This window comes from Prinia subflava, chromosome 12 (assembly GCF_021018805.1).
Source record: "Prinia subflava isolate CZ2003 ecotype Zambia chromosome 12, Cam_Psub_1.2, whole genome shotgun sequence".
Lineage (NCBI taxonomy): Eukaryota > Metazoa > Chordata > Aves > Passeriformes > Cisticolidae > Prinia > Prinia subflava.
The window spans coordinates 6,997,299-7,017,964 of record NC_086258.1 but is presented as its reverse complement, the minus strand read 5'-3'; the positions used below and the strand labels follow the sequence as shown (position 1 = coordinate 7,017,964).

At 40.2% G+C, this 20,666-nt stretch overlaps 1 protein-coding gene across 1 annotated transcript in view; it reads left to right on the top strand.

Annotated features, from left to right (window-relative positions):
- The first annotated feature begins 5,420 nt into the window (after positions 1-5,420).
- The window catches only part of MED27 (mediator complex subunit 27), an 87,009-nt gene continuing 71,763 nt past the window's right edge, over positions 5,421-20,666 (top strand). The window contains exons 1-2 of the mRNA XM_063409391.1: positions 5,421-5,659; positions 8,143-8,287. Coding sequence (XP_063265461.1) covers positions 5,454-5,659; positions 8,143-8,287 — 351 coding nt within the window. The 5' untranslated portion in view covers positions 5,421-5,453. The remainder of the gene's footprint in view (positions 5,660-8,142; positions 8,288-20,666) is intronic.

Here is a 20,666-nt window from a genome sequence, read left to right as displayed (position 1 = left end):
GAATCATCAGTATAGACAAGAAGAAACAACTGGGTCATTCTGTCTCAGCCACTTGCATATTGCAGAGCTACTTGCCTGTTCTTGCTACTATTTCATCCCTGCTAATGTCTTATTTAACCTGCTCAGGATAGTTGTGATGTTGCAAATATGCAGAATATATTAAATTTTAACGACATCATTTAAAAATACATATTTGTGCAGATTTTTCAAAATGACTGGGATGTGACTGTGTCAGGCAACAGAGCACGACTCAAACCCCAATTTAAAGACAGTACGTTTTGAGCAGGCATCAACAGATAGACTGAAAAGCAAGGCAAAAGCATAGGGGTTTTTTTTAGATGTTGAGTGGACTAAATGCAATGTGAAATTATCTGCAAACCATCTGTGATTTCTGGTATTTTTTGGTGCCTTCACAGCTCTAATTTTAAGCAGTTCTGTAGCCTTTAAATAATGGTACTTTCTTCCCATTCGGTTTTACAGCAGATTCCCCATTTGATCACTGAATGTTTAAAGAAAAGAAGCAACTGAGTTCTCTGCAGATTGCACACATACAGAATAAAACAGCAGCCTTTTATTTTTGCAAGTAAAATTTGACATATTTTGGGACAGAATTCCTCATGCATAAAATAACACCATGAGCCTTGCTGGGTATGGTTTACTTTTTGTATTTTGCTTTACACTTCTCATGTAAATTCGGTGCTGGAATAAGGTGTCAAGTTGACATCTCCAAGGAACCAAGTTCCAGAAGCAGCACAACACAATAGCAGATCTCTTTCAATTTTCTTAAAACTGATATCAAGAGTGCCAGTTTCATCAGGCAAGGGGGAATCGAAGAGTCAAAGTCCAGCCAGCCCTTGGTGGTTCTGCAGACAAATCTGGATTCTCTGTGTGCCATGGGGACATTTTATAACCATAAACTGAAAGAAAACACCCTGGATTACTGAACAGCCACTTGAAAATTGGAGTTCCTACAGTTACAGAGAGCCCCTAAGGGGACAGGGAGGCCTCCAGGTCTGTTTTCCATCCACCATGATGTGGGAGAAGATCCTTTTGAATGTGAGCCTGGTCGCCCGAGAGCATGAAACAATAGGAAGCTAACTCTATTCATCCCACAGGAAATCTGATGATAACTACATCATTGTCAGCTCAGTTCATTATTTCGCTGTTTCTTCTGGCAGGAGTGTTCAGATAAGATTTTTGCTCACTATTGTTGGATATAGTGGGGGATTCTGATTCAGGGAACAATAGGAAAGAAATAGCACTGAAGAGCAAGTCTCCTCCATATCTGAAAATGTCTTGCCATTTCAGCCTTCTCTAAAGGGAGGCAGGACTCATTCCCTTCTCTTGGCAGAAGCCTCAAACATGAGTCGATAACCCCTCAGCTTCTCTTCTATTTCAATAATGCATCTTGTAGTAAACTCAGTGGCTAACTGAAGACTGAAAACCTGAAAGAAATTAATAGGAATGTAAAAATAGCGAGAACATCTTGCCAATTGCATTACTGAGCATCACAATTATTTGAACAACAACAACAACAAAATCAGTTTATTATATTTATCTGAAGTGCTGTCAAGAATGTAGCAATGAAGTATAAAGAAATGAAGAGGTTCTGGTGATGAATATCAGTCCAGCTTGCCATAGAATAAATATCAGCATTTATCTTTGTCAGAGGAAGATAAAGATAATTTCTTGTGTTATAAGTTATTTCAAATATTGAGCCCTGTTTGGCCGTTTTGTGAGAGATTATCTTCACTTGCTTTGAAGCCCAATAGTGGCCATTAATTGTCTCTCCTGACAACAAAATTAATTTCTCTTAAATGAGAACGCATTTCTAATTGGACACTTTCTTCCCTAACAAATTGTTTACAGTACATCTGCAAGGATTCTGAAGTCATCCCTTTGCTTTGATGTTGCTGATTAATTACAGCCCACGTGGTTCTTAGTAGCTGCAATTTGAGTAACATACTTTGCTGTGAAATGTTCATCTTAATCACACACTCCCCCAGCCAAGCTTCTGCTTGAGAAGGGAACTGAGCTTCTTTTGCTGCATGTGATGCCAGGCTGGATTGTTACTTCATACCCCTCCCTTCTCTCCAAGTGATTTCAGAGCTTATGTACGATCTGAGACTGACAGCACCCAAAATGAAATTCTCTCTTTAGCCACAGAACAGACCCAGAACTGGCAGCTCAGAGCAGTTTTCCCTCTCCCATCTCGTAGTGTCTCTGCTCAGTATGGAGCAGCAATGATGGGGAGAACCGAGCTGGCTGGAGCATCACCGTGTTAGCACAGGGGTCTGCCACAGCTAATTAGCCAGGCTGAGACACAGGGTTAATTAGTGTGGGCAGGGCTGCTGTTTGCACCTCTCCACATGACACCAAGTTGTGCCGTGTGGATATACCCCCTATGCCTTCAATGTGATTATTTTGGGTGGGAGATCACCAGGTCCTTCAACTTCTGGTGGAGAGGATAAAAGATACCAGTCCTGCTGCTTGCTTGGGTGTGGAAACCTACCTGTATTGAGCCACACAGATAATTTTGCAGGAGCCCACTCAACAGCTGTCAGATAATAAGATTTTTGGACGTTCTGAACATCAGCTGGATTCTTGCTTTTATGTTTTATTAATGATTTAAAGGCAAGAAGATTTTTATCAGTACCTTGGAGATATCCCTGTTCCACATATTTTCTCTCCATAATGCCCCCTTACAATGCACCTATAATGAAGATGAAGTGAACATACTGCCTTGGCTTGGGCAAGCTGCCAGTTAAGGAATTTTGCTTAAAAGAAACGAGCAACATGGGCACGGCAATGCCCTACAAATGAGCACACAAAATGATGCAGCCTTTTCCTTCTAGATGTGGCAAAACAGGAGGAGGAATAACAAGAGGAAAAGGAGCTCCTGCTCTCTTCTTCAGCCATTATCTGTAGGTGTTGAAGCTGCGTCTGCCTTAACTCCCCACGGAGCTGGTGGAGCTCTGAGTGCTCTGAATTGCCTGTTGTCTGTTCAGGAGGACTTGGCTCCTCATTTATGCAAGAAAAAGCAGATCCCTGGAGCAAAAAATTGTGAATGCCCTCCTTTGAGTTTCTAAGGCAAAGCTATGTGGTGCACTCTGTTCTATAGGGGCAAGTTCCAAATGATTCCTTATATATTTATGGGTTTGTTTTTAGGCCACTGTTTTGTCATTTGTTTAAAAATAGTAAAACAACTGTCAAACCTTTTTTAATGTTCCAGGTAGGATGTGAAATCAGAACTCCTTGCTTTTGGGAGCCACAATGATAGGGATCTTGGAGATAATTAAAATAAGTTCAATGTTGACATGTAAAAATATATGTTTTAAAATAGTAACTATTAAATGGAAAAGAATCATCCATGTCCAAGTGGTAACACATAAAATAAGTTACAGACATCTGCAATGTGCACCGAGAGTCTGAACTTCATAGGAAGAAAAAAAAAATAATATGCAGGAATGACCTCTCAGCCTCCAAGTATTCCCTTATAAAACAATGCCTTCTTGACCAATCTATTTTAGTCCAAAGAAAGGTATTTTATGCTTAAAATAACTAGCATTACAGATCCATAAACAGTTTAGGTTGCTGGTCTGGCTGAAATAGTCCTGTCCTTTCTGCCTCTGGCTGCTGTTCTTTGATTCAGTATTTTTTAACACAAAGAACTATTCCTACCTTGTTCCTATTTGCCTTACTAAGTGTATTGCTTGCAGGTTTGCTTTACCCCAGTGCTCGGATGGAAGAGCATCCCTAAGCTCAAGAGAAGAGGCACCGCAGCCCTTTCATTTTCTCATTTTTCATGCTAAGTAATAGGGTTTCACTTTCCAATACCTCACATGGTGTTCTGAGAACATTTAATTGATTGGATACAATTTTCAGAATCCATCATTTGACAGACAGAAAAGTGTCACTGAGTGGAGGGCGAAGCTTCGCTTCACTTGGCCACTGACACCTCAGCTGTTCCTTGTCGTATTCATTTCCATTTTACATACAAAAAAAAAATCACCCATAGCTAAAGGATCTGTGTGGATTTTGTTTACCGAATTTAATTAACACCTTTATGAAAGGGGTTGTTATTTACTCTAGAAGCTGAGAAAACAAAAGACCCATCCCTGTGCTGCAGTTTATTCTGTATGGAGCAACTATTGGCCTGTGCAGTGCTTCATTTACTTTAGCTCTATTTATTTTAGCTGCACTTTGAGGGTGAAAAGAGCTGGCAGTGGCATAGGAAACATAAGCAGCTCCTACAAAATCAAACCAGCACTGTTTACTGCTGTGAAAGCACTCCTGAACTTTGCAGTGCTTTGCAAAGGTTGGGTAATGAGGACCTTGTTTTAGCAGTAATCACAACTGAAAAATAGAAACACAGAATCACAGGCTGGTTTGGGTTAGAAGGGATCATCTCATTTCACCCCTGCCACGGGCAGGAACACCTTTCACTGGACCAGGTGGCTCCATCACTAAGACAGAACTATAACATGGGACCTGCACATCCCAGTCACCCCAGTCACCCCAGTCAGATTGCACATCTGCGATTCCCAGGAGCACCAGGATGATGGAAGTGCTCTCGCCCGCATCCATCTCAGAGCATTTATTGCAGCAGGACTGGGGCCCTTGCTTCCCATTCCAAACGGTTTCATTTCTGGTTCTATGCCTGGGAAACACCCTGCAGATCCAAAGAACATCCAAGAACATACAAATATCTCATTGTGGTCTGCTGCTTCCACAAAAGGGGAAATGGAGGTGCAGGCACTCATCGTTTCTCAGTGACAGGACCTGAAGGAATGATATGGAGCTGTGTCAGGGGATGTTTAGACTGGATTTAGGAAAAGGTTCTTCCCCAGAGAGTGGTGGGGCACTCACCAGGTTCCCCAGGGAATGGGCACGGTCCCAAGGGTGCCAGGGCTCCAGGAGTGTTTGGATAACAGGGGACATGGTGGGATTGTTGGAGCGTCCATGCAGGGCCAGGAGCTGGACTTGATGATCCTTGGGTCCCTTCCAACTCAGGATATTTTGTGATTCTATAATTCCGTAATTTTGTGATTCCAGGTATCTGGACATGCACTGGATGATGTGGTTTAGGGGTAGGGGTTATGGTAGCAGTGCTGAGTGGATGGTTAGAAATGATGATTTACAGATTCCCACAATATTCCGAGCTGAAAGGGACACACGAGGATCATCAAGTCCAACTCTCAAGTCAATGACCCACACATGAACCCACAACCTTGGTGTTAGTAGCACCACGCTCTATCCAACTGAGCTAATCTCATGATTTCACAGGGCTCTTCCAACATTGCCGACTCGGTGACTGAAGAGTAAGCAGCCCAGGAAAAGAAGATAAAAGTTTCCTAAAAAATCGCTTCGTGGCCACCAACATCCGGCCCCCACAGGCCGCAGGACTACATTTCCCAGCGTGCTGCGGGGCGGCGCCGGTGGCGCCGGCCAAGATGGCGGACGGGGCGCTGAGCCCCGGCGTGAACCTGGAGGCGTTTTCCCAGGCCATCGCCGCCATCCAGGCGCTGCGCTCCAGCGTCACCAGGGTCTTCGACTGCCTCAAGGATGGGATGCGCAACAAGGAGACCCTGGAGGGCCGCGAGAAGGGCTTCGTGGCCGCCTTCCAGGAGAGCCTGCACTCCGTCAGCCGCGACCTGGGGTGAGCAGCGGCCCCGGCGGGGGTTCCCCCTGTGGGCAGGGTGGGGGTCCCGGGGTGTCCTGGCTCCTCTCAGCGCCCGGCGGGGCCGTTTGCACTCCAGACGAAAGTTTTAGGCAAATAAATGCGAAAATGCTCTGTTTTATCCCCCCAGCACCGTGCGCGTTACCTCTTCGTGGTGTTCTGCTCTGGAGTCTCCAAAGAGTTAAACGTGCTCATAATATTTACCTGGTTTTTGTTCTCGTTTTGTTTTCACGAAGGACCTCTCGGTGGAATTGCATTGACAAGGTGAAGGTGTTTGGCTGCAGGGAGATTTCTTTCTGTATTTTGAAGTTTTTTGTTAAAAATTCGAACACTTCCTAGGTGCAGACTATTCAGTATCATCTAAGAGGTTCAGGAATGATCGTTTTATTACTAAAATTTGTCAGGCTGGAAAGTTTTCCCAGGTAAGCGTGGTTGCTTAGTATCAGCAGGTGTGTTTTGTGTAATAGAGACAAACTGCTGAGGCTGAAGGCTTGGAGGAAAGTTATGGGCAGAAGAGAGAGGCTGGCACACAGTTTCATTCAGCAATTTTGTGTATTAAAGTTGAGAACCCCTACACAGACACAGGAACTGAGTACTTAGTGTACACCAAGGGACATGCTTTAGTGAACTTGGCAATGTGAGGTTTAAGGGTGGACTTAACGATCATAAAGTTGTTTTCCAACCTGATTGACTCAATAATTTTCCATGTTGATCCCACCACTGGGTTGCTGGGTTTGGCTGTGTCCTCCTTGGAGCCATCAGCACTGTCCAGGGAGGTGTCCAAAGGTGTCCACTCAACCAGCCCTTCCCAGAACATCTTCTGCTTCAGGGTCTTGGGGATGAGAATTTATTTTTTGTTGATTAAAAGGCCTTGCTGATTTTTAGCTGTGGTCATGGTAATGTAATTTGTTAGCCACTTCTCTTCTGTAGGGAAAGGTGGTGGATAACCCTGATCATGAATGATGCTGTACCCAGCTCTAGGGGTAGGTGTTGTATCCCTTTGGTTTTTACTTTTCAAGTTGAGGAGGCCTCACAGTTCCCTCTGCAGAAGACGAGCTGTTCCTTTGGTCATCCCTCTTTCCTGACCTCCTAAAGAGTAATCAGGTATAACCCCAAAATCTCATTCCTAGACCATAATAGATAACTCAGGAGCTTGGATCCTTGTGGGTCCCTTCCAACTCAGGCTATTCCATGAACTGGCCTATTCAAGTAGTGAGGGAATACTCCAAGGTGTGCTGAAGTTAATATTACCAGTGGACTTTTATGTAGAGAAAATATTGACTTGTGTCTTTGTTCAGCAAATCCTCAGTTATTATGCCTAGTCACACTTGTTTTATTGTATTCTTTTGTCAAGGAGTATTAAGCAGATTTGCAAGTGTTCACAGCATCAGAGGCTTGGAAAGAATGTAGGCCATGGAAACTTCAAGGAATGATGATTAATAAAGGAGAATTTTGTGGTAGTGAAGTCTGGAAGTCTTTTAACTGTCGGTTCCCTGATTGTTGGGAGTTTATTTTTGTAACCTCTCTTAAATGTAAATTGAGATATTTTGGATTTTTCTTTGCAGATGTTTTCATAAGCTGCCTTTTGAGTGCTGCATTTAATTTAGTGGAGGTTCTGAAGTTCAGACTTGGGTGTAGCACTGGGCAGTCAGAAGGAAAAGCACTTGATTAGTCATGTCACTTGAAAAACTGCTTTTTATATCTGTGCAAAGTGGCCAGTCTTTCTTCTACAGTTGATTAATGCAAGTTTGAAAAATTGCTTAACTTTTGTTATGATTAAATGTTGTGTTTGACAAATGAGATATGAAGCAATGATAGATCATTTCACAGTGAGGGATCTTTTTCAGGGGAATATGGTGCTTGTTATGCTTCACTTGAGTACTTTACACTACAGATATACAAATTACTCTTGGAAATCAGAAGATCCTTCCTTGTCCTGAGAACTTGGAAGGTAGATACTTAATTAGAGTAGTCACAGCCTTTGCAGTATTGTCTCCAGGCTTAGGACTAATGCCAGTTCTTGTGTATATTTATATGAGGACAATGTTAATTTGGAGTTATCTAATGAAATGATGGGGCATCTGCTTGCATAGTGGTTAGAAAAATTGCTTCTGGTATTGCAGGCAGTGCTGAAGTCAGAATTCTGTGGTTCCTGAGGGGCTGTTTTGCTCGGGAGGTGCCCTGGGCTGTGAACAGAACCTGCCATAGTCTGACTCTTTCCAGGTTGTTTTCAAAGACTTTTGACTTGTTCTTTCTCTCTGAAGAAAAACTGAGCTTAACAACCAACAACCTGCTTCAGATTGTTTGGGTAATAAGAGAGATTATGTTTTAAATCAAATTTGGGACATATTTAAAACTCATTTAGCTACTAAAATAGAGCTGGTGCATGCTGCTGTCCCTGGAGGATTGCACATCTGCGATTCCCAGATCTGACTCTAAAAATGCCCCTCTCCTTCCTCCAGGGAACTGGAGCGTTTGAGCAACCTGGTGGGGAAACCCTCAGAGAACCACCCCTTGCACAACAGTGGCCTCCTGAGCCTGGACCCTGTGCAGGACAAGACTCCCCTGTACAGCCAACTTCTCCAGGCCTACAAATGGTCAAACAAGGTAACAAACACATCTGGGTGATGTAGCTGTGTATTCCCATTGCATGTAGCCATACAGCAGATTTCTGAGTGTTTGGGGCTGGCTTTTTTTGGAATTGAGGAGTGTAATATGTACCTAAAGGTACTTTCAAGGATAAAATGATATTTTAATTAAGAGCAGACTTTTCTCTGATACCAAGGTGTGCCCCTGATCTCAAAGGGGGTATTAACTCTCAAGTATTTCCACACTTAGCATCTTATGTAGATATAAATTAAAAATATGTTGTGTCCTTGCACCTTGCAATAAACAATTTAGTGGGATATTAGAACAGAGAATCAACAGCTTATGTCACCTCCAAACTATTTCTAGGAAAGAGTCCTGTAGGGAAGTTGCCATCATCAGAAATCTTCAAGCCTTTCCCCTACCATTTTCTGCCTATGGTCTCAAAAGCAGCTTTGTATTCAGCAGCTTTGACATCCCTCCTGTTTACCTATCATAAATACAGCACTGAATTTTAAGCAGTGTTAAAGAAAAATGCAGATAATATTCATGCAGTCTTTAAAATTTTTAATTGTTTTTGTTGAAAGAATCTTTCTCAACAGCATAATTCAGTTTCATAAACCTGTATATTGAATATATGTAGGATTTGGATAGGTATGTTCCCTTTTCTACTCTGAATAATCTACTTGTGGGTCAAAAATACTCCTTTCCTCACCTAATTTTCTTAAATAAGTAAACGTGGCATTGCAGTTATTGCTGGCCTCTGAGGACTGTTACGTTTCAGGTTGCCTGTTCCCATCCTGATTTTTTTGAGCATGCCTATTACTTTTTATAGAAGTATTACAATGAGTAAGTATTTAAAAGCTTTTTAAAAATTACATTTGAAATACTGTAAGCTGTTAAGAAATAAAAAAGATGGATTAATTTCTGTTACAATATTATTAGTGTAAGTGTGTTTGGAGTTGTAGCTTTTAATACCCTTATGCAAGACAGCAGGAGTAAGCAGGAATTATAAATCTGAAAATATTTAGAGCATTAAAAGAAACAGTTCTTTAAATTATTTATTATGATACATGAGCCAGAAAAACTTTGAGAGTACACAGATACTTTGTAGGCAAATTCTTGTTATACATTGAGCCAACCATTCTAACATTATTCATATTTAGGATATGATACTGCAATAATGTTTGTATGAATATCACAGTAATATTCAGACCGTAATAGGTCCGAATAAAAATGTGTTAATGTTTTTTAAAGTCAGCAGAATTTGGCATTGAGAGAAATTTGGTATGATTGGAAAATGGGGAACAGTAAAGATTTTTAAGAGGAGATTTAGTAATTGAGAAAATATTTCATGTTTGCTTGTGTTCCTTGCTGTTCGCAGCAGATTATTGGCACTGAGGAAAAAATAATTGATTTGCTACTTTCAGCAAAAGTAGGAAAACTTATAAACTTATCCAGCAGTTGTGTCTTCAGGGATTTAATTACTTCTTCAGGTCATTATCAGAGTAAACTCATGCAGTAATGAAATAGCTTTACAGAGCTGTTCTAATGTAGTTTTTTATTAACTTAGAGTGTTATGGAGCTTTGAAGAGCAATTTTTTGTAATCCCGGATTCTGATTTCAGAAAGCTGGAAGTTTTAGTATCCTGTGCACTCATATTCATAATTAAATGTTGCAGAAGAAAAACAGTACCTTGTATTTTAGCTGTAAAACAGAAGTCAGAGACAACAGAGACAAAAGAAAAGAAAAACACTGGCTAAGTTGCAGGAAATGTGTTGCTTGTGTGAGAGTGTGAGCTGCTGGTTTTACCACCACACATCATTCTATTCCTGCTTAATTCTTCATTGCTAAATACACTTCTGGAATAAGAGTTATTTCATTACTTCTTCTGGCTGCCTTCGATTCTTATTATGTGTCTCTTGTTTCCAGCTGCTTCACAGGGATGGTTTTGAAGTGATGGTCTGTCAATACACTTTAGGTCTGCCTGCATTTAATTTTTAATTTGTGACCCCTTGGTGGCTTGCCTGCTTGTATTTTTGATGAGCTGAGATAAGGGCATTTTCCTCTGCCTTTGATTGTTCATGCATTACTGATGGCATGAACGGCCCCATGGCTGCCAGGGGAGGAGACTTCTGGGGCTGTGGTGCCATTCCAAAAGAACATTCACCAAATACAAGGAAAATGAGTGCTGTGCTGCAGGTCTCAATGCATTCTGCTTGTTTTTAAGACACGAGGAGACTGTTAAAAGTCACTTTCAGGACAATAATAAGTAAGGTTGGTAATAACTAGGCTACCTATGAGAAGCAAAGCAGTGTCCTGAGATACTGGATGTTAGAATAGCTGTTTCTTTCTATTTGCAGCTTTATTTTGATGTTGGGTCCAGCAAATGCCTGATTTTGTTCTGGTCTTGGATGCATGGATAAGTTTTTGGGTTAAGCAGCAGTGCTGGATGTGAAATGGAGTGAAGATCATAGTCAGAGATGGAAAATGCTGTTTAAGATGTGAGTGTTGACATAGGAAATGAGACTAAGCTGACACTTACTGGCTTGGTTTGTTTGCCATAATTAATACTTGTAGCAGTGCTTGGTTATGTATTTGGAGAAGACTCACTTCCAGCTGCACATTTACTGACCCCTTTGGCTGAGTGCAGCAGAGATGAGTTGCATTTAATTGTGATTTTACAGATACTTACCCTGAACCTTTTTTTACTGCTCCTGTGAGTCACAGCACTGGTTCCTCTATTTCTGCTGCTAAGTTTACCTGCTTCAGGAATAAGAAGAAGTCCAGTGGGAAGAATGAAAACTTCTCTTACAGAAGTGTGTTATCTTGGCAGGGCTTGTTATTTATGAGCACCTGCTCTCCTGATATTTACTTACTGTAGTTTATCCAATAGTTTTGCAGATGGCAAAGTTGTCTGTGTAATGGAAGCAGCTGTTTGGGAACACAACAGCTTGTCAAATGCATTAATTGCATACACACACAGCTGTAAAGGAACTTTCCTTTTTCAGGTGTTTAACAGCTCTCACCAAGCCATAGCTGAAAAACACAGGAAGTTTATTTTATTGCAAGTAACAGCTAAGTGGTTTTTTTTCTTTGCTTTAACTTATTTTATGTATCAGTAGAAATCATAGAAGTTAATTACTTTGCTGCCTGTGGGGTGCATGGAGACCTGTAGTAGCCATGGAACAGTATTTAGGTCTAGTTGATAAATTTCTTTCCTCCTCCTCTTCAATTTTATTTAAGAAAAGAGGTTATCTTTATTACAATTGAAGTGCTGTTTCCCAGAAGGATCCATATGTACCCTCTAATGTAATAGTGAAGATATAATATTAGATAAGGTAAAAATGAGCTATCATTGTGCAAGGTTAATGCAGAGAGTATTATGGGTAAGACAGGATGTTTGTAGATAGCAGTAGGTTTTTTTCTCATGGACTGTCTCTGTTGAGTCATTGCACTTGAATTCTGGGTTAGTAGTTATGTACATCTTGGCAGTTGATTTTTTTTTGGTTTTTTGGTAATATACTGCTGTGTCTGAGAGGTGAAATGTGAGATGACAGCAGCAGTCAGGAGGGCTCCTGCTTGGTGTGTGTGTGGCCTGATGCTGCTGGAGCAGTCAGGACTGGGTCTGCAGAGGCTCTGCCTTACTCCTCATTACCAGCTCCTGCTTCTCCCATTATCTTGGAATTCAAGGGGAATCACCAGAAAGCAGAAGGCATCAGCTAAGTTTAGATTAAATGAATTTTTGTAAGTTACTTTCTAGACTGAAATACTTATTAAGTTTTGATTTCTAAATTTTTTTATGAGATGTGACCTCAGATTTTTGGTAGATACTGCAAGAACTCTCTTTTCTTGCTCTTCAGGCTGCTGTGCCAGCTGCCCTTGTGCCACCCTTCCCTGCTCCCACTGCTGCTTGTTTCCTGCAGGAGATGACACCACCAACTCGTGAATATCAGCTTCCTTTACTAAGCAGCTGCCTGTTTCTCAATATTTATTCTCAATACTGGGCAACAAAGAGGTTTTATAGGGGCAGCAAATACTTGTTGGTGCTGTGATTAATCCGATATCACACTTCCCCACACATGAAATGTTCTATGGAACTTGTGGTGGTGTGGTCACTTGATCCAGCTACAGAAGTGCTGGTGCTCAGAGCAGGTGCAGGTTTTTGGAATCCAGGAGTGCCAGCTCATTCTTTGAGTGATACAAACTTTGGGTTTTCATCTGCAGCTTCAGTGAGGTTGTTTATTTATGGCCTGCAGTGTGTACTTGCTCATCCTTTGCCCTTGGTAAAGTGTTCCATGCCCTCGCCCTGTGGGTGCCCGAGGCAGTGCCTGTTAAGGGGTTTCCACTGGCTCTAGTGGAACAGAAAATAGCGTATTTTATGTCCACTGAACAAGGAAAATGCTTTTTTGGGCAGTTTCACCTCTCTTGCTGGATTGCTGTTAAGTAGTTCATACCTCACACTTGAGCTTTAATCACTGGAGAGGTTTTTTGCATGTTTGTTGTTTGTTTAGGTGAAGGGTGTGTGCAAAATGGATCAACTCTTAAACCAACACTGCAGAATTGGTTGGAATTGGTTTCCTACTTTCAGCCAGGGAAGGAACTGTGTTTGTTGGAGAGCAGCAAACTCAGTCTCCCCTGCATTGCTGAGTGACAGCAGCATCAGCTGAGTTCACTTGCTCCAGTAAAAATAGTCTGCAAGTCATCTTTCCTTCTCCCCCTTCCTTTGCAGTGAAAGCTTTGTGTTCAGATCTTCAAATAATTTTTAACAGCATTAGAAGTGGGGAAATTGAGAGCAATTATAGTCTTGAACAGGTGATGTTATTTTAAATTTTTTCCTTGGTTTTTAACTTCACTGAAGTGCAGTGTTATATCCCCTGCTGTTTTCAGAGTTGCATTTACCCATGTGCTTTACTCCAGTTCCAACTCTTCTTGAACCCGTGTGTGTAGGTGTGTGTGAGGGGTGGTGGTATTGTTTTATCTTCATGAGATGCTGCTTACAAAACGTGATAACCATGTGTTTGGGAAGGCTTCTACCGCTTCAAGCAGGAAGCAAAAAGTCAACTTTTCTGACTTAGTGACTTTTTGGGGAAGTAGGATTTATATGAAATTATTTACTTTACTTATCTGTGAAAAGATTATTTTGGCAAATTGGCTAAATGTTACAATATCTGTGCATTTTAAGTTTTCTAAGTGAACAAAGCTGGACAAGAGTTGTCATAAATTTATTTGAAAGTAATATGCTGGGAAATACAAAATGAAAAAAAATTACTGTTGATCTGCATGTAGAAATAGGCTAAAAATATTTGGATTTAAATTTGTTCCTTCATAGCTTCCTCTTGTTTTTACATAAATTTAAAATCGAACTGTTAAGATTACCATTAATGAGTTAAAATGATTTTCTGTCACATGACTGAAGAGAAAAGGTATAGATAGGTTTTGTTTATTAAATTATTTTGATATGTTCCCTGATAAATTATTTGTATAAATTGTGTTTATTGTAGGGCTCAAAAAAACCCCAATCAATAGAGCATGTAGAGAAAGACCAGACTTGTTACAGCTGCACTTGGTAGCTTAGTATTGATTAGACACAAATACTGAGTTTAATGACAATAAATGACATTAAATGTTAACCATGATGGTATTGAAACAGTGTAGAACAGGAAAAAAAATTACTTCATCTTGATTGTAAAAGGACGTGTTCATTCCAAGGAACATTAATTTTGAATTTTGGGTGTGCTCAAACATTGTGAATTATTGTAGTTTTACAGTAGCATGGACAATGTAACTAGATTACTGTGTTGGGAATTTCAGGCAGGTGGCCAAAATGTTGTCCTTTCAGAACTCTTTTTTCCTGCAAAAACGCAGCATTATAATGTTGTGACATCCTGTTCTGTGGAGATCCACAGATTCTGGAGGAATCTGATTTGTAAGAGTAGAATCAGAGTTTCCTAGAGGGAGCTGCATTGGGAACTCCAGCTGTGGGCTCCTTTCCTGTGCAGATCTGCCTCAGGAATTTCTGTTCCTGTCACTGGAGAAGTGAATGGCACAGACTGGTGGGTTTTGGACACTGCACACAAAATAGGAGCTGGGCCACTTGGATTCTGTTCTTGCTTTTCTTCCTAATTGTTGTAACCTTGAACAGGACGCACAAATTTTTACTGTGCCTCATTTTTCATGCAGATAAAAGAGGATAATCTCACTTAACCTACTTCTTGGGAGAGTTTCTAGTCTAAATGTGTCTCAAGTGCATTGGGTTCTTTGGACAGAAACATTTTGTAGGTGCCAAGTATTATACAGCCAGTGACTAATGTTGTTTGCCTGGCAGTCTGGAAAAATGCTCTTTATGGGCTTTTAATTCTGTGTGATTTTGGGCAAGTATCTGATGAAATGCCCTTGCTGTTCAAAATTACATTAATGTTCTTTTTTTCCTTTTCTTTATTTTTAGTATGACTGGGAAACAGGTGGTTACCTCTCTGCTTCCAACTGCTGCAATTATTAATTACTGCTCAGTTGTCTGCCTGGAGAATACTGACTTTTCTTATTGCAGGGTTGATTTTAGTGACCAGCCATGGCAGGGATGGCATTGTGGAAATTATCCTTGATATTATCATGATGGGAGGATACTGGAAAAGGCACTCACATCCCATTGTGATGAGGAAAGAAGTGCTTGTACCAAAATGTAATTTCAATAGTCTATAGTGGGCTTTACTAGAGAAGGAAAAGGGAGGGACATTAACTTTTTCTTAGGGTCTTTGAGCTCTGCAATCATACTTTAAAAAGAGAATGTGAATATAGTGAGAGGGGGGAAATGGTGAAAACCATAAGGAAAACAAGGAAGTTTATAATAATAGCAACAGTAGAGGCAGAATCACCAGCTTCTGCTTGTTAGACAGAGTTTGTTTTCCCTGTAGATGTTGCCTAAAGCAGTGTCAGGGGCATTAGAAATGGATATGTTATGTCTTCTCTTTGGAAATGTATCCTCCCTCCTCAGCTGAGAATCCCTGGAATCTTGGCCTCTCTGTTTCTTTGCCTTTGATTTTTATGCTGATTTCCGACAAAAGTCCAAGCCAGGGCTGTTGTAACTATATTGTTGTTATCTTATAGCTATATTTTAACATCTGATAATATGAATAAAATGAAATGAAAATTGCCAATGTGTTTTCTTCCTTGCTCATGGAAAGTTAACATGGCAGGTGAGAATTTTCCACATATGCTGACTTGTGCTAGTAGAGAAATTAGTTGAATTTATTTGACATTTTAATAGATTGAGATTACTTTGTTGTAAGAGTTACAAGGAGTAACATGTTGCTTAAAAATGAGAAATAATTAGCCTTTGGTTCTGACTTATTTTTGCTCCATAGTTTGAATGGTTTATATATCTGTGATCCTCCCTGAGTTATCACAATAATAATTCACACCAGGATGCTGTTGTGAAGTAAGGTTATGTGTCCAAACAATTGCCTTTCTTACTGTATTTTTTTGGAATGTTTTGTTTCAAATCTGAAGCAGCCTGAGAGCAATGAAATGGTGTTTTTCTATTGTTATGCCCAGTATTCGTTGTTATTCAACAGTATTTTTCAAGGCTCTGATCAAAATAATGCTGTAAGCAGTACCAGTCTCGCTTTTCCTAATTATGGGAAGTGATCTATCAATAACACACTATTATAAATCACAGCCCCCTTGTCAGCTGGTGGGAATTATTTAATGCTTTGCAACACCTTTATTTGCTAATGAGTGGGTTTTTTTCCCTGTTTCTTTGATAAGTATTAATGTCCTAGCTGTTAGCCTATTTCAGGATGGAAATGATTGATGTGGCTCTGTTTTAACCAAAACACTTCTGCCCACTCCTGGTTCTTCCTCCTCTAACCCAACTCCTTTTTTTTCCCCCTGCTAGAACTCCTCATACAATTCATGCTGGATGGCTCAAATACGTAATTTATAAGGCAGTGATCACTTTCCCTTTCTAAGTTGTGTAATGTGGTCATCAAACCAAATTAAAACTGCCTTGCTTTGTATGGAGTTTGAATGCAGCTAGGCCAGGCACAGACATAGAAATGTGGCCTGGGTGACTCAGGATCCATCCATCAGAGCAGCAGAAAAAGCTTTACTTTCAGAATCTGAGGAATACAACAAAAAATAACTGGAAATCCATGTTGTCTGGGGATTAATTGATGAATATGCAGGACTGCAGAACAAGAGCAGCCTTTTGAAAAAGCCTCAGACCCAACATTCCTTTGAATTTCCAGTTCTCTTCCTGCCTCAGCTCTCCATGGCTCAGACTGACTTGTTGCTGGTGATAAAGCGTGACCATCTCGTGGATGGTGCCACCATGAAAACACAAAGAATATTTTCAGACACTCTGTCCTTTCTTGCTTTCTTTGAGGCAAATTAAAGATGTTTGTGAAGCGTTTGCTGACCTTCGTATGAAGGGCATTCAAGGAATATGAACACTAATATAAAATAACTGATGCAGGTGATAAGCATCCCACAGGTATTCTTCATATGGAAAAGATTTTTTTGTAGCTTCTAGAGGAAATCAAATAAAATGGAAAATTTAATGATGTCGCCCTGTTGCTCTGTACTTTTGTTGTTGTCAGGTCTTTTATTTGGTGTTTTTTAATGCAGAAGTGTACTCGTCTGTGTTCTTCTTTGAATTCTCATTTGAAGTTACTGAAGTTGCCCCCCCCAGACAGTTCACAGTGGATTTGTTTGAATTGCTTATAAACAATGCTCAGTTCTTCCCCATTGTATCTTAATCTCATGCTGTTGATAATTGGGTAATAAAACATGGAGATGATTTAACAGCTAATAAAATTGAGACAAGTCTGTGTAAGGAACTGTGTGAGCCTGTAATCAAAACCGCATTTCTGACCACTGGTTGCTGCTTTGTGGAAATACACGTTTGTAAAAAGGTGACAGCAGTTTTTTGTTCAGCAGGAGCTAATCCTGATGTTGAAGGTGTGTAAACCAGAGGGTCTGTGGTGACCCTCAAAGTCTCTTGGGGTCAATGCAGACGATTCTTTATTTTCCTGGGAGAGAGGATAATCCTGTCCTGGACAAAGGGTGGTGGTTTGTGGCTCTGTGGCAGCTGAATAAGAAATTACAGACTGTGGCATCAGGACCATTACTGGATAAGAACTGGAGGTGCTGTAACTCTGTGCCTGCTGTCAGGGTTCTTGAGTAGATCCAGAACCGTGTCTTGGCTCTCCTGGAATCTGAGGGCTGCTGTGGTTGGGCTGGTTTGGGGATTGATGAGAAAACAGAGAGGAGATCAGAATATGATCATTACACTCAGAGCTGCTTCACTCCCAACTCCATTTGCTGCTGGTATATTTTCTTGGTATGAGCTAGCATTTAAATCTACTAGAGCTGTCAAATCCTGAAGTTCTGGAAATAAAGATACTTATCAGTACATGTTATCATGTCCTTTGCTGATACAAGATTAGCCCAAGCATTTATAGCAGTTCATTTAATCTAATTTTATGTGCCTCAATGTAATGGTTCTTGCAGAAGAAACAAAAAACATGAATAAGTCTTTTAACCATTGACACTTGTTCAGTTACAGTATATGCGGAAAAAGATGTCCTCTGAATTAATAAAGGAAGATTTAATGAAAGCTGATTGATTCTACCAGGTGCTAGTCTTTCATATTTTTGATCTTTTCACAGAAAGATCAAAAGTTTCTCTATCCTGAGCAGCAGTTACCTTGTTGTGCTCTTTTGTGAAGTTCTTGGCTTAGTGTGAAGCATTCAGTCATTCTTTGGAGCTGCACTGAGTGTGCTGGAAACTTAAGCCCTCGAGTTAAAATGCCTAAATCTGGACTGGATGAGTAATCTGAGAGGAGAAATGGCACATGGCTGCAGTTGCATGATTGCCTGGTCTTCTAGTGAGTTAAAAATGCATTTCTTAGGGTGTACATATTTTAATATACTCATGAATTTGCTTGTTCTCAGATACCTCTTCTTCAAAAACCCAGCTGCTGACAGTAATACCGAATATCCTTATTAGATAGAATTAGCATGAATCATCATTATGAGAAGTAATGACCATGTTGAAATGCTAAGGGTATTTTCAAGATTATCTCAGACTTGGTTGGCAAGCAGGGTATAATGGATACATCTTACAGCATGTAATAAAATCACAGAGGTCTTTGATGTTCAGAGTTGTGCTTTGAAACAAACAGTTCTACTCAAAACCAGTGCAGTCTTGATTAATCTGGTTGTTGTATGTGGATTCTCTAAGCTCCTGTAACTGGTAGTGGCAGAGTACTAAAGGTGCTCTGTGTACTGCATGGGCCATTAGACACAAAGGAATTGTATCTTGATGTGACATTTTACAGTATATTCTAAAATAGATGTATTTACCTCTCATTACATGAAACTGCGATTCCTGGGGAAATCAATATTGAAAATACCCACTAAAAGCCTCCCAGGATCTGCAAGCATGCACAAAAAGGAGCTGGATGCATGTGCTATTACCCACAAGTGGTGGGTTAAAGTGAATTATTTTAATCTTTTCATGTCAACATCAATTCAGTATATTTTCCTTATTGCACCAGCCTGTTACTGCTACAGAAGATGCACAGAATGTGGACTGGAGCAGCAAGAGTCCTCAGGTGTCTTTAAACTGTTTTAAGCTGCCCATGGTTTGAAAATATTCAAGAATCTGTGATATGAGCTGTTTGACATTTTTCCTATTCCAAATGCTCAAAGGAATAAATCTACATAAAGAGTGTTAAAATGAGAGAGTCTTTGTGACAACGTCTGGATCTCAGAATGTTACTTTATTTCTCTTTTGGCTGACCACCATGATAAAACAGCTGAATCAAATACATTCTTTTATGTATAAAATATATTTTTTGGGTTTTGACAGCTTGTTTCCAGTTTTAGTCTAATTCAGTTTGAAACAGCTGTTCCTGATCTCTGCAAAACAGTTTTCTGATGGAAATCCTGACATTCTCAACTACTGCGGTGTTACTGGGCTCTCTCTCATTTCAGATGGTGGCTTTTCTTTATGGAAAAAGAATTCCTCATTCGAAGAAAATGTCTCTTTTGTATCAAATAAGCTGCAGTTAAAAAGATAATGGCTTCCTCCTCCTTCCGAGGCTATCCCTCAGTGAGGGTGGATATATGTTTCTCTTTTGAGAGAAAACATCCCTGTGTGTTTTACCATTAGATAGATTTTTATTCTGATGTTCCCTGCCCTGCCCATCTGCTTTCAGTTGAGTTCTATTTAGAGTCTTCTCTGCAGTTGTCTCTGCACTCAGACTTAACAAGTTCTCTGCTTTGCCGTCTGCTTCAGTTTTACTCTGGAGTCAAATCTTGTATTTTCAGAATTTTCAGTGTAGCATTTTCAGTTTGCTCAGTGCCATCTTTTTTTCTTTTTTTCTTTTTTTTTTTTTCTTTTGGCTGCGCTGCTTGATGCTTCTTCCAAAGCTGTTTGTAGAAATTTCATAGATCACAGAGCTGATCAAATCTTTAAGCTCTCTTGTGCCTGATAAAGCACCAGCTAACCTTTCATGTCCAATTTTCTGGTTCTTTTGGACACCCTGCATGTAATATGGAGTGAAATAATAACTTTCAGCTGAAAAGAACTTGCTGTGTAGTTGACTCTGTGAACACGAGTGTGTGATGTGAACTTCCCAAAACACTTCTGATGGGGAGGATGAAGATTTTGGCAGCATTGCCAAGTTTGTCATGGGACTGGAGGGACTCTGGAGTTGTACATCCTCCTCTTTCTTCTGGCCTTAGCTTGCTGGATGAGCTTTCACGAGTCTCTTTGTTGTGCATGTCTTTTTCCATCTGTAAAATATCTAACTATAAAATAATGGTTGTGCTACAGAGTGAGTGCTCAGAGAAATCTGAGAGAGATGCTGCACATGAGCAGGATCCCTGTCCTCACTTCCAAGGCCACTATGGACAAACACCATCCTGAAGTCTCTTTTAAAGTTGTTTTTTTTTTTTTAAGGGCAGTTTATCAGCTGAAATAAAACTACCATCCAACACAACAGGAAAGCTTTAAAGCTTTACTTCCGAAAGAGCTGTTAAATATGTTTTCCGTTCCAAATTCAATGTTTTGCCTGGCAAATACTTCGGAGTGTTTGTAGTTCTCCTTGTATTTATTTTTTTCCCACAGTCTAAAAAAGCAGACTTGGGGCTGCATGAGGATTAAATGAGATTAGAAACATCTTCTTTCCATCCCTCTTGTGTACCTCATATGGATAAATCCTAATTGTATTGATATTGCATTCATCCTGCAAGAATCTAAGACCTTTAGTGTCTGCTGATGCTGCAGTTTTGATGGTGTGTTTTTCTTGCAAGTAAAATCAATTCAGACAAATCTTGGTAACTTTTACAACAAAATAAAATGACTCTGCCAGGCAGGCACGGGAAGTTTT